The sequence below is a fragment of the Xenopus laevis genome, chromosome 3L (assembly GCF_017654675.1).
Source record: "Xenopus laevis strain J_2021 chromosome 3L, Xenopus_laevis_v10.1, whole genome shotgun sequence".
Classification (NCBI taxonomy): domain Eukaryota; kingdom Metazoa; phylum Chordata; class Amphibia; order Anura; family Pipidae; genus Xenopus; species Xenopus laevis.
In genome coordinates, this window is record NC_054375.1 from 125,860,485 (window position 1) to 125,876,456 (window position 15,972).

The 15,972-nt window shown below is 38.0% G+C and overlaps 1 protein-coding gene across 1 annotated transcript in view; it reads left to right on the plus strand.

Moving 5' to 3' along the window:
• Nucleotides 1-13,635, plus strand: part of rab11fip1.L (RAB11 family interacting protein 1 (class I) L homeolog) — a 28,047-nt gene extending 14,412 nt beyond the window's left edge. The window contains exons 4-6 of the mRNA XM_018253373.2: nt 2,225-3,616; nt 7,123-7,213; nt 11,838-13,635. Of these exons, the coding sequence (XP_018108862.1) occupies nt 2,225-3,616; nt 7,123-7,213; nt 11,838-12,047 (1,693 nt within the window). The 3' untranslated portion in view covers nt 12,048-13,635. The remainder of the gene's footprint in view (nt 1-2,224; nt 3,617-7,122; nt 7,214-11,837) is intronic.
• Nucleotides 13,636-15,972: the final 2,337 nt, after the last annotated feature.

Below are 15,972 nucleotides of genomic sequence, written 5' to 3' on the forward strand. Positions count from 1 at the left end.
ATTGCTTGATTCGAAGGATTTTATCGTTCGATCGAATGATTTTTCCCTCGATCGATCGTAGGATTTGCGGTAAATCATCCGAACTTGTAGGATTTTACTTCGAGTGTCGAATTCGAGGGTTTATTAACCCTCGATATTCGACCCTTAGTAAATGTGCCCCTTAGGGTAAATGTATGGATTGACGTATTATTTCTGTAGTGCCATTGTTCCCCCCACAGTGCTTTAAAGGAACAGTACCATCAAAAAGTAATGCAAAAATAATGCAGAGTTGTCCTGCGCTGGTAAAACTGCTGTATTTGCTTCAACACTGCTATTGTTTATATAAATAAGCTGCTGTGTAGCAATGGGAGCAGCCATTCAAAGGAGAAAAGGCTCGGGTTACACAGCAGATAAGCTCTGTAGAACATAATGGTGTTATCTGTTATCCACTATTTAACCTGTACCGTATATCCTTTTTTCAATTTCCACCATTGCTACACAGCAGCTAGTTTATATGAACTATAGTAGTGTTTCTGAAGCAAACATATCAGTTTACCACTGCAGGGCAACACTACATTATATTTTAATCACTTTAAAAAAATTTAATTTTTTGTTGTTACTGTTGCTATAAGGTGTACTAATACAAGACCAAATGGTTTTCACATACAAACAATTCACCAGAATCAAGTCACAGTTACAACTGGACATTGTTATGAGACAATAGGGGCAGCTCTAAGGTAACCCTTTAGTACTGTATAAAGATTGCCTATCCTTTTGGTCTCGCTACCTGGTCATGTCAGCTTATGTGGATGGACTGCTAACTACTAGACAGTACCTCTCTGTTATCTATAATATATTGGGTTGTATATAATAAAATGCCCTGCAGCCGCAGACTGTTGAAGCCGAACATATGGTCGATTCCTATCGGTTTAAATTGTGATGTATGTAAATTGAAAAAAAATTATAAAGAATCATCGCACTTTAGTGTAGGATTTGTATTTCACTTAAATGAGAAAATTGATAAAGACATGGCTGTTTCTGGGGCTGCAAGCCTAAATCTCCCCAAATTTTAGCGTGTGTCATTGTCCTAAGACGAGAAAAGTCAGTGGTTTGACATAAGTGGATATGGCTGAGTAAACATTTGTCGATGCTTAATCATTTACATGGACATGAAGTAATTCTGCTCTAGGCCAAGTAACGCACCTTGCTGGTATTTTATGTGCCAATAAGGAAATGGAACCACTCCTTGACGTGTTTCTCTTAACCCCTTATTCAATAATATGCTTGCTCTGACACCTGCTCCAGCTCTGGAAGGTGATGGGGGGGGGGGGATCTAGTAAAAAAAACGAAAAAACTTCAAAGCAACTGGATTTGCTGAGTGCTTCCATTTGCTTTAGACTTAAAAACTTCCCACATATTGTTGATCATGACATTGGATGAGAACCTTTATAGACAAAACCGAGGGCATTCAATAGTGTACACACCATTTTACATCTTTTCAACATAAGCTCATTCAGTTGGGGTTATATAATAAACGTACATTAGCACTATATGAACTGCAAAAAAGAAGTGTTTCATAACTCTTTAAAGGCATATTCCTTCTATCTTTTTTTTAAATATATTGCTGTATAACACCGTGGCACATTCTTGTTATTAATACTTACAGGGTCCCTGTCATGTGCTTGAATTTTCAGTTTCCCATCATGTATTGATTTGTCTTCAGAAATAAAATATAGCTAGAAATTCATTGTTTTTGCAAACCTTCGGCCTGGCTAATTATAATTTCACGTAAGTATATAATATTAGGAGTAACCAATCAGAAATCTCCTGGTAATCTATCCTTTTCATCTTTTAAACTAATAGAAAGTAGAACAAACAATTCCTTTTCCCCCTAAAATCACCTTTTGAGTGGACTTTTTGAGGCCCCAATGAATAGTAATAAGGTGGGGGTTCACTTAATGCCACTAGAAATCAGTGAAAAAAGAAATTCTATAAATGAATTAAAAATCTATATATGAATCTATTATAAATAAGCCTTATGTGTAACAAAAGCACCACTATAAAAATGCCAGAAGCAGGGATGAAAGCTTTGTAATATTAAAATTTAGTAAATAATAATTGAGTGTTACTATTTTTTCTCTCTATCAAGTGTGGCAGGGAAAAGAACATATTTTATAAAGTTGAAACTTGCCTTAATATCTGCAAGGTAACTGACCTGCAGATTTTATTCTATTATTTTTTACAGACTGGACGTGTCTTCAGAGGCTGAAACCAAAGCCAAGCTTTCTTCTTCTAACTCTTTCTTTGCTGCATCTTTTTCTGGTGGCCAAGATGGTGAACCAACTTCTTTGCCTGATTCTCCTACTGCTTCCAACACTTCATTGTCAACCTCACATGGTAAAGCCCCAAATTCTCCTTCAGAAGGCTACCTAAGATTACAAAGTGACACCAAAGGTGACACACCAGTAGAATCATATACGGACTATGAAAAACCTTCTGTGCCTTTGTTCTGGAGGTCAAGTGTGTCGCCAAGCAAGGAGCCTGAGCCCAGAGAGGTTCATGTTGTTGAACCGTTCAATGAAAAAAACAAAGAGAGAAAGACTTATGTTAAATCCCTTCTTGAACAGCTAACACGCAAGTCACCAACTAATAGTGTGGCTGATGCCGATGCCGTTGATGTAGATTTGGTTAAGGGAGTTTTCCCTATACATCCAGATAACTCCCCCTTTGATGACATGCCACGTACAGATACTGGTAGTCCTGAAAGTGAGAAAAGTGATGTGCAATTAACCAAAACTTTTAAAGAAACTCCAAAACCAGCACCTAGAACACAGACTGCTTCTAAGAAACAAGAACCAGATGATGAAACTAAGCCAGCACCACCAAAACCAGCACCTAGAAGTGCTGCTAGATTAAGTAAATCTGCTGATGTGCCTGCAATTTCTTCCAAACCAGAAAAGGCACCTGCTATATTTTCCAACCAGGAGCTAGAACAGGCTTCAAATGTTGGATCTTCGCTGAACAGTAGCCAGGCAATAACTGAGGTCAAGATGGCAAGTCCAAAGACCAATGACTTTAGTTTAAGGTTAGATGAACTTCCAGTAATTCCAGAGAATCCAGAGGGAACCTCGGATGATGAGCAGCTTGAAACCAAAGATGACCTCTTTTACAGTCATTCTTCCAACAGATCACCAAATGCATCCGCTACCAGAGACACAAATTCACACCTCAATGTGCAGAAAAACAGTGTTTTAAAAACAAATAATGACGAGGTTGACTTTGCTTTGGATCATAAGAATGAGAAGAATCTAAATCCTGAATGTGTGGATAAGACAAATGCATCCGATAGAAACTCTGACACACATGAAATTAGCAGGGTCAGCCAGAGCGGTGATATAGCAAACCACCACAGACCTATTAACTCTTCTCCTGGCTATTCTTCTCCCACACTTGCTTCTCTTCCAACTGACAAACTTACCATTCCTAGTGCCGATTCCCCGACAAATCCAGCCATTGAGGGTACTGATAAAGTGGATAACTCTGGCAAAAAGAAGCTTCTTCGGGCATGGGTTTCACCCTCTGAAACACATCCAATCCCTACAGTGCAGAGTGGTGGGACAGTGTCTTCCAGGATAAGGTGAGACAAACTATTTTGCGTGGAATTTTTTTTTTCTCTAATGCTTTCTGTTTTGGCTTAGGTTGACTATTATAGTTCATAAGGCATCGGCCCTTATAGCATGAAGTTGGTTAGCTCCAAATTTATACCATAGCTCTTTAAAGAGCCTCCTACAGGATTATGCTATTATTATTACAATTATGCTAATTTCACAAAAGAAAATTTGAATATGTATATGATGTACCAGCATATGATTAAAGAGTAACAAACTTCTTACTAGCTACCAGTGACAAATCTTCTCCAGGCTGAAAATAACCCATACCATAAACATATTTTTTTTTCCCATTTTGACATCCATGAGCAGTTTGTTAGACAGGGGGAAGACAAAACTACTGCTAGTTGAAGCCGAGTTGCTGCAATTTCTAGCTTATCTGTCCGTCTTGCTAATATTTCTGTGACTTTCTAAATACCCAGTTCATGGGGGATTGTGTAAGAGTTAAGTGAAACGTTTGGTGAAGTGGAACGTTCTGTGCTAGAGAATTGTTTTGGTAGCACGAAGATATTGTTTTCTGCAGTTAAACTGGTTTTTCCCTGCTTCTCAGAAATCTCCTTCACGTTTGATCTGTAGTGGCAAAGCGGCTTTGTGGCCCAGTTTAAAGGGAAATGCATTAAAAATCTTTCCCTGCAATTAAATGTCATGCTACGTAGGTTCACTTGTTTATTGCATGCTTGAGGGTGATTGTATTAACTCCAGTCTTCTACTCCAGAAAACCCTGATTTCAATTCAGCCCTTCTCTTATAGAGTGAGGGAATGACTGTTCATGTTTGTATGGAGCCATACTGGGAAGCGACATTCAAGGAAGACATGAATGGTGTTGTACTGAATACTGCCCATATTAAGCATTTTTACACCGATCATTGTCTGACAGATGTTTTTATACGACTAATTCATGGCTTCTAGGACATCCCTTTGTTCTCCATTGTATGTTATAATAATTGAACCAACTATTGCTTCAGGCTTGATGGTTAGGTGATTATAGCCACAAATGTAAAGAAACCACTGTTAACAGTTGGTTATTGTGTGATTAACCTAGAATGATCTAATAGCATTTCCTTTTTTCTTTTTTGTGCCAATAGCCTCCATAGACTTCACTTACTCATCTTCCCATGAACTAACCATCTGCAGAGACGGGGTTTAGTACATGAAATTGTTGCTAATTTTGACAGATGGACTGCAATCTTATATTTTGCAATCTCATATGGTTTGTTGAAACTGGATGCCCAGGTGGTTTGGCAGTAAGGGCAAAATCAGACAAACCAAAATTGATGTAATCTTGTAATGTAGAAAAAAGGCACAGATAAGAGTCAAGCATAATTGATAAAGATTTGGGGAATATTGTGGATAACAAGCTGTTTAACTCTAGGCAGTAGCTACAAAAGCAAATAAAGTACTATCTTGCATAAAAAGGGCATTCATTTGAGGTCTGAAAACATAATTTTGCCTCTTTATAGATCCCTGGAAAGGTCTCACCTTGAGTATGCAGTGCAGCTTTGGGCTTCAGTCCTTCATTAAAAAAGGATATTTATGAGCTGAAAAGGAGTTGAGCAATGAAACTCGTAAAAGGAATGGAAGAATTAAAATATAATGAAAAACTTTCAGGGTTGTGGTTGCTTTTTTTGGAGGAAAGACTCTTGCGAGGGGGCTAGATTAGTGTTTACAAGAACATTAGAGGACATTATAGACCCATAATGGTGATCTTTTGTTCCTGTAGAAATGGTCAACCAAAGACCACCTGTTTTAGACTTGAGAAAATTAACTTTCATTTGAAGCAGTGAAGGTGGTTCTTCACAGTGTGGGCATTGAGTTTAAAGTGTCTTTAATCTGGCACTTAATCATGTTGCTTTCTGTAATTTTGTAGTAAATGTGCTGCCACCAGCACTCAAATCTTGAAGCAGGGTAATGTTGTGAAAATCTCAGTCTAACGCCCCCTGTCCTGCAGTATTCCTGCACATGTGACATGTTTTCTACAGTACGCGTACTTCAAATAGGGATGTGTTTTTCTCCTGGTCCGATGATGTACTTGTGTGTATATTCGCTTGTGCGTCATTTTGACCCAATTTGTCACGCATGCATGTTAGTGTTATTAGAGTGAGAGGCAGTTGTGGCTACAATAGTAAGATGTCGGCAGCATACACAGAGAAGGCAAGTGAATTCGGAATGGAAAATACTACTTCAAAAGTGGATATGAGGAGGTGAAAAACTGGTAATATGATAGACCTACATGATAACTACTGTAGGTATACGGGGTGTATCGTTAGATTTCTTGCTCCTTTAAGAGGGACTTGGAAATATACTTGTTCAAGAAATCATCCAAGACTATTGTGATCTACAGCTAGGTTAGCGTAGATATATCTATATCTACATTTTTTTTTTATACCTGGTGTCTGCACACAAACCGGTCGTCATTGCTTTGTGGGTGCAGGGAATATAAAATAGTTCAGAAGGACTCGCACTCCTTATACTGTGGCTCAAACTTCTTTATTTAAACCTGTGTATCCAACCTTGGTCCTTGATAAAGGCCCTAATGTGGGCTGAAATGTTGGATGGGTATGTATACATATATAATCTCATACTAAAGCTGAACATCCAGAGACTGATCAGCTAAAGTAATTTGTTTTAAGGGGCTACACATACAAATACATCATACAGTTGTATAAAAAAAAAAATCAGTTTAACCATCTAAAGAGAAATATGAATACATGCATGTTTTAAAAAGAATGACGTGTGCCTCTGGTGTCCTGTGACTGTGACCTACTATTGCCACCAACTGTAAAAATTAATGTGACAAGCTTTGTGTTAGCTGACGGAATCAGGAGGAGTGTACAATTATAATGAAAGATCAGAGGACATACTTCAGGGAAGGAGCAGAGGTTTAGAATTGCTTGAAATAGCCCATCTTCTTTGGGATTACAATTTTTCTTTCTTTTTTTGTGGTTTTAGGTTTATTTAGCTTTTTGTTTAGCAACTCTCCATATTGGAATTTCAGCAGTTACTGGTTAAACAACCACTTTAAATGAAGCTCTACACTATTGTGAGCCGGTGCTGCTTATCCTGGGGATCCCTTGCTGCTGCCGTGAGCCAAGTACTTGCTTAGTAAAAGTTTTGTATTTTTATGTTCTGATATTACTCTACAGTGCATGTGCACAATCCAGAGCAGTTGCAAGGAATCCCTGAGACTAGATAGGTCCCAAGGTCTGAATTTATCAGTTATAGTCAGATTGGCACTCCCAGTGATTATAAACCTCTTGTTGCTATAACACATAAGCTGCAAAAAAAAAAAAAAAAAAAAAAGTTATTCATGTTTTTGGTTGGTCAGTACGCATATTAATGCCATTTATAGCAGGAATGCCATTTGAGAATACACAAGATATGCCACACCTACTAGTTTCTATTGCTTTAGAATGTCTCTACAGTTACCCTGCAGGTTCCTATAAAAATGACTCAGACTTTTTCTCTCTCTTTGTAGGACAAATCCAGTAAAGCCCATGAGCGCAACACAAAACAAAACTGTTTCAGGATTCTCTCAGCCAATCAAGAGCCACGATGTTGCTATAAAGGTAACAATATGTGAAATGATTCCTGTGTTATGATTCATCTATTATTGTATTTTCCTGATATCTGACTCCTGTTTGATTCCTGCTCTGTGACAGGTATAACAGGTATAATGTCAGGTATTTTGGGGTGTGCAGGACAATTTTCTATCCCTTAAAGGAATTGTTCAGCTTAAAAACTGGGTAAATAGGCAGTAACCAATCAGAGACTTGAGGGGGGGGGGGGCACATGGGTCATAACGGGTTGCTTTTGAACCTGAGCTGCATGCGGAGGATCAATTGAAAACTCACTGAACAGTTTTGTCCCATCTGGCCCCCCTTAAAGTCGCTGATTAACTCAGAGTTAGAGAGCTGAAAAACAGGAAATTTTGTTATGTTACACATCCGGTCACTCCATCCTTTATAGATTACATTTTTGGCTAACTAACTATATTAGAAACATTATTTATTTTGCACAGCCTATCTATTTAGACAGTTTTTATTTTTACACTGAACTGTTCCTTTAAGGGTAGGCTACAGTGTGCAAGGCAACTTTGATTCTCTCTGAATATATTGGCAGGAAATGTTCAGTGTAGAAATAAAAACTGGGTAAATAGATGGGCTGTGCAAAATAAATAATGTTTCTAATATAGTTAGGCAAAAATGTAACGTATAAAGGCAGGAGTGACTGGATGTGTAACATAATAGCCAGAACACTACTTCCTGCTTTACAGCTCTCTTGGTTTTCACCGACTGGTTACCAGGCAGTAACCAAGCAGTGACTTGAGGGGGGCATATGGGTCATAAATGTTTCTTTTGAATCTGAGCTGCATGCTGAGGATCAATTATATTCTGTTCTATGTTAGACACCCAGTCACTCAAGCTTTTATAAATTACATTTTGGGCTAACTATATTAGAAACCTTTTTAATTTTGTACATACAATCTATTTACCCAGTTTTTATTTTTACACTGAACTGTTCCTTTAAGTCCCAGTAAAGCCACATGGGGATTGGCTAGTGAATGCAGTCCCTGTGCTTTATCTGTGACAAACAAGCAGTACAGAAAGCTGTATAGAGAAAAGAAGATGCAGACACCCTAGCTCCTGCCATCCCTATCCAAGTCTGATTAACAGCAGTGGGCAACTAATCCAATTGCAACGCTGCAGGGCCCCTTTAAAACTGATCACTTTGTTGACTGGGCCCCCGTGATGGCAGCCCTGCATATTTAACATCAATATTCTGAGAAGACTGGCCGAGGAGAGAATTGCAGCCACTGACCATTTGACAACTTATAGCAGATTGAATTATTATTACTATATGTGTTCTTAGTAACCAGATTTTCCATTTGCTTGAATTTCTTTGGCCAAATGGGTTTTCTGCCATTGCCATATGTATATGACAGAACTGTCCAACTCCTTCCAATTAGTGGGTAGGATTATCTAACGGATGCCATATAGAGCATCTGTGCAACCTATTGGCATCAGATTGGTGCATAATCTGTCTTTTAGTTTATTTTTTAGTTGAGCTGCCTCTTTAAGTCTTTACATTTTTTTTTTTGTTGCTGTGCCCTTCTCATGCCAAACACCTTTAATCATTCAAGGCTACGTAAGAAGGCCTTTCACGTATAAGGATACAATTACATACTGTATTATGAATAGACAGTCATTTCATCTAATTAGAAGCAAATTATTGAATTCCAATAGCAAGCCTCTGACCATAAAGGTTAAGCAACGTGCAGTCTGTCACTTCCCATCAGTGAAGTCATTGTGATCATAATTATCTGTCATTTTGCATTTTACTTCCCTCTGGGGACTGGCAGTAATGAGAGATTTAATCTAACTAATTGCCAGTCGGATTCGTTTTCACAGGGTCTCTTAATAATAAAACACATTCTGGGAACAGAAGGCATTTAACATGTTTTCACTCACAATAACTTTCATAACAAGGGGATCGTTAATGAAGTAAAGACCTAACCAATAACCGTAACCGGGCTGTGCATGTGCTTTCCATTATTGGCTTACCACTTGTGTTTTCTATTAAACGGCATAAACGCTGTATTATTGCAGTGGTTGTACCATGGTTTGCCTAGCGCGGTGCTCTCTAGTGCTTCCATGAGATTCTTACTGTTAATTCAGTGGCACCTTTAGGCCCCAGGTTTACAGTGGACCTCCGATGGAGAACATCAGTGAACTAAATGCCCCTCTATCTGTCACATTCCTTACTGCCTGGCATGCTAGTTAATGACAAATGACAGGCAGACCTCTGTGCCATAATACTAGCTTGAGTGTTTTGGCACCGAAATCTGTTGTCATTGATTCCTGCAAGGTTTTTGCCCCAGTATTGGGAAGCTCCTATTCATATATACCATAAGTATCTTAAGCCAAAACGTGACGTTGGAATCCCAATATACCTGCACGAACTGGAAAAACTACCAGTCACAGTATTTATTTCTACATCAGGAATGCTGTTAGTGATGGGTTTCTTTTCATATGCTTACAGTGAAACCTCTATTTTTAAAGGAACAGTAAAATCAAAAAATGAAATTGTTTTAAAGTAATAAAAATATACTAGTGTTATATATTATATGTTAGTATAGAATAGTGTTGGTATATAACAGTGTTGCCCTGCACAGGTAAAACTGCTGTGTTTGCTTTAAAAACTCTACTGTTGTTTATATAAATAAGCTGCAGTGTAGCAATGGGGGCAGCCATTCAAAGGAGAAAAGGCTCAGGTTACACAGCAGATAAGCTCTGTAGAACATGATGTTGTTATCTGTTATCCACTATTTAACGGTTTGCCAATTTCCGCCATTGCTACACAGCAGCTTGTTCATATGAACTATAGTAGTGTTTCTGAAGCAAACGGATCAGTTTTTCCAGTACAGGGCAACACATACCTGATATTTTTATTACTTTAAAACACTTTCATTTTTTGGTGTTAGTGTTCCTTTAAGAACCCTGAAGTTTTTTCCCGCATTTTACATTTTTTTTTGTGTTTTCACCAATTATAGTGCGTTTCCCAGTAATTTTTCCCGGATTTTACATCAAAATTTTGTCCTGATGTTCCCAAGAACTGCTTTTTTTTTCCTCTATGAATGTTTTTATTTTTGAAATAAAGAGGCTTAAAATACTAACCAGATGTAAATTTTGCCTGTAAATGGTCCATTCCAATTAGTCTGCCCCTTATAAAGTCCTGCACCAATCACGTATTGCTTTAGTTTGTGTATGTGACTGACAGAGAGGCCTTGCACATGCCCCCCATAGTGTAACAATATTTGCTGTGTTAATAAGGGTTAAACACTGCAATGTTTAACCCTTATTAACACAGCAAATATTTTATCTCAAAGTAAAACAGACTCCCGTGCTTATATCCTTTCAGTACTTGAAGAAAAAGTTACACATTTCCCTGATTTTACATTTTCCTGGATTTTACATAATTTTTTCCTGGTCCCCTGAAAAACGTAAAATGGGGGTTCTACTGTACTTGCACCTTTAAATAAGAGTAGCTTTGTACAGGTCATACATAGTAGGTTAGGTTGAAAAAAAACTATGTCCATCAAGTTCAGTATATAACCTGCCTATCTGTTATCCACAGACCTTAAATGTATTTGCCTGTCTACTGTGGTCCGTGAACACAGAGATCTTGTGAGAGATCATCTTAATTATCATCACATGTATTTTCTTTTTTACTTTATTTTCTCTGTTTTAGATTCAAACAATGTGCCACTTGCTAAGGTCATTTAAACCATTAGCTGGGTGGTGAAACGATGGCCATAAGTCAAAACAGGGAGTTAAGAATGTAAAGTTCCAACTCGAATACCTAAAAGGATTTGTTCACCATTAAATTAACTTTTAGTATGATGTATAGATTGATAGTCTGAGACTATTTGTGGTTCTTGGGTTATTTAGGTTTTGTTCAGCAGCTCTCCAGTTTGCAGTTTTCATCAATCTGGTTGCTGGGGTCCAAATTACCCTAGCAACCTTGCATTGAATTGAATAAGAGACTGCAATATGCATAGGAGAGGACCTGAAAGATAGAAAGAGGAGTAATAAAAAGTAGCAACAAATATAAATGTTTAGCCTTAGGGTAAGTGCCGGTTATAATGAAAAATCGCCAGTGGGATGGCACTAGCCATGCTTCGTTTTTCAAAGTCGCCCAAAGTTTCCTCGTGAGGCGACTTCGGAAAACGAAGCGCCGCCAGTGGGATAGATTTTCCATTCTAACCGGCGGGAAGGCAGTTCGGGGAGATTGTCGCCCCGAAGAAGAGGAGATTTGTCCCGGGGCGACTAATCTCCCCGAATCTGCCCATGTGCCCTTACCTTTAAAGAAAGCTGGAAATGGTCAGAAGAAGGCAGATCATTAAAAAAAAAAAAAAATTTATATATATATATATATATATATATATATATATATATATATATATATATATAATATGGGCCAGTTGAAAAGTTGTTAAGAATTAGCTATTCTATAACTTACTAAAAGTTAAATTAAAGGTGATCCACCCCTTTAATGCATAAAAGAAAAAAACTTGTGTGTTATGAGAATACTACAGCTATATTCCATGAACTTGAAACTGAAAATGTTATAACTTCTGTAACATAATGTGCATTGCCTCGCATTAGTATTTTGCCTCTTTTTCCTCAACAGAAATACGACACTGCAGACCCTGCGGCTGCATACTCCCAACTCACTCACGATGAGTTAATTCAGCTGGTCCTGAAGCAAAAAGACATCCTCTCAAAGAAGGACGCCCAAGTGCGGGAACTGGAGGATTACATTGACAACCTGCTTGTGCGGATTATGGAGGAGACCCCCAACATCCTCTGGTCCATAAACCAGAAGGCGGGCAAGTGGTAAATGTGTGCAAACGGACACAACTTCTCATAATGTAGGTCAGTGAGCATTGTGCAGTGACAAACCTTGCTCAGTCGTGTTTTGGGAAGAGCTTTTGTGTTTGGGCAATGCGGATGAATGATTCTTCATTCCTTCAATGTAAAATACTCCTGTTTATTCTTCTGACTGATTTATGCTGTAAGGCTTGGGTTTTCTAATTCTGCACTCCAGCTCTCATAAGATAGAGGTCATCTTGGCATAAGCAGTGGATCTGGATTATAGAGAGAACATCACCAAAGCCAATGCGGAAGGAAAAACCCTGCCGTAGGTGCCGGTACTTTTTACTGAATTCTTCTCCTACAGCCTGATTGTATTTAAATGATGTGATGCAATGAAGGCTCTGGAGCCCATGAATAATGTCTGGGACATAAACATGCCCAAATTTGCTGCCTGTCCTTCATGGGCCTCCAGTTACGCAACTCAGGCTAAACCAATTAAATGACAAATGCTCTTATTTACTGTTAGAAAGATGAGCAATAAAAAGTAGCAGTAATAATAATAAGTGTGTAGCCTTACAGAGCATTTGCTGTTTAGAAGGGATCAGCGACGCCCGTCTGAAAGCTGGAAAGAGTTAGAAGAAAAAGCCAAATAATTTTAAAACTATAAAAAATAAATAATGACAACCAATAGAAAAGTTGGAATTGGTCATTCTATTACATACTAAAAGTTTACTTAAAGGTGAACCACTCCTTAAATAACCTCCCATTCGAGTATATCAAATTTATTAAAGTTAAAAAATAAAAAAAAAACTCGCATGAATTCGAAATTCACCTTTGATAAATGTGCCTCTAAGTGTATCCCTAATTAAGGTGGCTTTTCAGAAGGCTTTGACTTTTTTTTTTTTTAAAGGGGAATTAAAAACCCCACCCACTGTTTTAAAAGTATGGAGGCGGTGTTTTATTCAGATTAGTCGCCTTTAGTCGTATAATTCAATCTTCTAGACTATATAAAAACAGTTTTCTCAATTGTATGTAGAATGTATCTCTTTCCACTTGTGAACTACAAATCTGTAGAAAAGGCTGTAACCTAGCCTTTCTGGCCATAAACATGGCATTGTCACGTAAAACGTGTGTAAAATCTTTACCTTGCGTCTGTTATATTTGGTTTAGCCCTGTTAAAATTTTCTATAATCCGTCGGTGAAGATCTAAAAGCTTCCACTCTCAAAAATAACACGGGCAGGTTTGGTGCCTTTGTCAGACTGTTATATGAAAGAAATGTGTGTTAAATATTTATATTTTTATGCCTTGTATATTGGAAAACGTATCTCCGTTCTGTAACTGAATCAGAAACTCTCTCTCTGCTCTTTTCTGAAATGCTTTGTACAAAAAAGGTATATTTTAATTAATTATTCAAATATATATTTGTATGTACTAAAAACATAATTTTGAAATGAACAAAAGTAATTGAACCATAAAACACTGCAGAGTGTTGGGTAAATCGGGTATGAATGGCACACAGACAATCTGACATGTGATTTTATTCAATCTTTTCGATTCACAAGGGATTCTACTCTGTATTTTTACATTGTTATTTAGATAAAACTTGTTGTTATATATACCCCACTCACCGCCAGCACGTGTAAATTCAGATCTACTAAACTGCTGGGTCGCTTTACAGGAGACTGTAGCTGTTCTGACCCAGGATAGAGAATGAGTTAAAGGTGTTGTTCACCTTTTGGACAGCTAATTTAACAGAGCATGTCATAAAAACTGTTTTTGTCATTTATCTTTATTACTTAAAATGTTTGCTTTCAGAGATACATACCATAGAAGTGGATCATATCTGCAAAAGCTCTCTCCGTTCTCTTCTCTGTTATGGGGTCGCCGACTCGCTCTGTGTAAGAGATGCAGGTTACCAAATAACTGAATCTGCACTGCGCATGCTTCCTCTCCTGCTTCATTTGCATATCTCAAATTCCATTGGCTGGCAAGATTCAGCCAATCGGATCAAAGATATGCAAATGAAGCAGGAGAAAGAGAGAGCATGCGCAGTGCAGGTTCACCCTGCAACCTGCATCTCATACACAGAGCGAGTCGGTGACCCCATAAAAGAGAAGAGAGCGGAGAGAGTTTTTTGCAGAGATGATCCATTTATATGGTATGTATCTCTGAAAACATATAGTAAGTAATAAAGATAAATTACAAAAACATTTTTTATGACGGGCTGTTATTAGCTTAATTGTTCAAAAGGTGAACAACCCTTTAAGGGAACAGTAACAGAGTGTTTTAAAGTAATGAAACTATAATATACTGTTGCCCTGCACTGGTAAAACTGCTGTTTGCTTCATAGACTCTACTATAGTTCATATAAACAAGCTGCTGTGTAGTCATGGGGGCATATATGCAAAGCTGGAAAAGGAGTAAAGGCACAGGATACACAGCAGATAACATATAAGGTCTGTAGTATACAATGGGATTCTTCAGAATGTATCTGTTATATACTGTGTATCCTGTGCTTGAATGGCTGCCCCCATGGCTACACAGCAGCTTGTCTATATAAACTATAGTAGTGTTTCTGAAGCAAACACACCAGTTTTACCAGTGGAGGGCAATAGTATATTATTCCTTTAAACTACTTTCATATTTCGTGTTACTGTTCCTTTAACCTTCTCATAAAGTTTTGAACTACTCTGTAATAAAGAATGGTCAGCTAGTAAAATAATCTCTCCTTGTAAAGTTGCCTTGGAATTCTGATTACAATTATTTCCATTAAAAAAAGATCTATAGATGAAGCGCACATCTCTCCAGTCACACCCTTCCCTCCCATTGCCAATTAACCTAGGCCTTTACCCATCCCTGTGCCTTACCATTATATAACAAGTTTGCCGCCCTTCGTATTTTGCACTGAAGGAAATTTGGACCTGGCTGGTTTCTGCTTTATCCATGTTTGTTTTGGTTCCGTGGTGGCTTTGTAATTTTTTTAAAAAATCTTTCCCGAGGGCTACTGACACTGGCTCCTAAACGTCTTGCAGCACTTTATCGTTAACTTAAATATTATAAAGACACTGGATTATTTTTTTTTTAAATTGGGCTGAAGTATTTATAATCTAGATTATTGTGAATCTGGAAAATAAAAACAATATGTATTCACCATGTTTGCGTGTGTTTGGTTTGTTAAATCCAGGTTACATAGTTGGTGATTCAGTTTTCTAGTAGAAAATTAAACAATGACTGGGGTTAATGTCGATGGATATGTATTGTTATGGGCACCAGCTCCTGTAATGCTTAGTCTATATAAGCACTTATTATTATTATTATTATTATTATTATGCTGTAATGCCTATTGGGAGAGAATACATCTGTTAAAAATGCATGCATGCAATCCAGGATTTGGTATAAAATTCATAAGAATGCAAGCTCTTTGTACAAGAATTACAGTGAGACAAATTCTGGGTGCTCGGTTAAACCAAATCTGAACCACTGGCGTAACTATAGAGGAAGCAGACCCTGCAGTTGTAGAGAAGGTAGGGGGACCCAGACTGTGGGGTCTGATTTCTCTGTAGGGGTCGCTGTGTGCGCCGGGCCACTCAGAAGATGTTTTTTGCGAGGGGCCTGGCGTGTAGTAGTTACACCACTGATCCAGACTCTTAAATTGACACTTTTAGGGATGCAGCGAATCCACCATTTGGGATTCGGCCGAATTCTTCGTAAAAGTTTTGCCGAATACCGATCAGAATCGTGCCGGAACAGGAAAAAGAGGGGAAAAAAAACTTTTTTTTTTTTTGTTTTACTTCCTAGTTTTGTGACGCAAAGTCACGTAATTTCACTTCCCGCCCCTGATTTGCATATGCAAATTAGGATTTGGTTCAGCCAGGCCGAATCCTGGATTTGGAGCATTCCTAGTGATTTTGAAGCTCTGGAAAATGTAATTATTTGGTGTCAATTAATG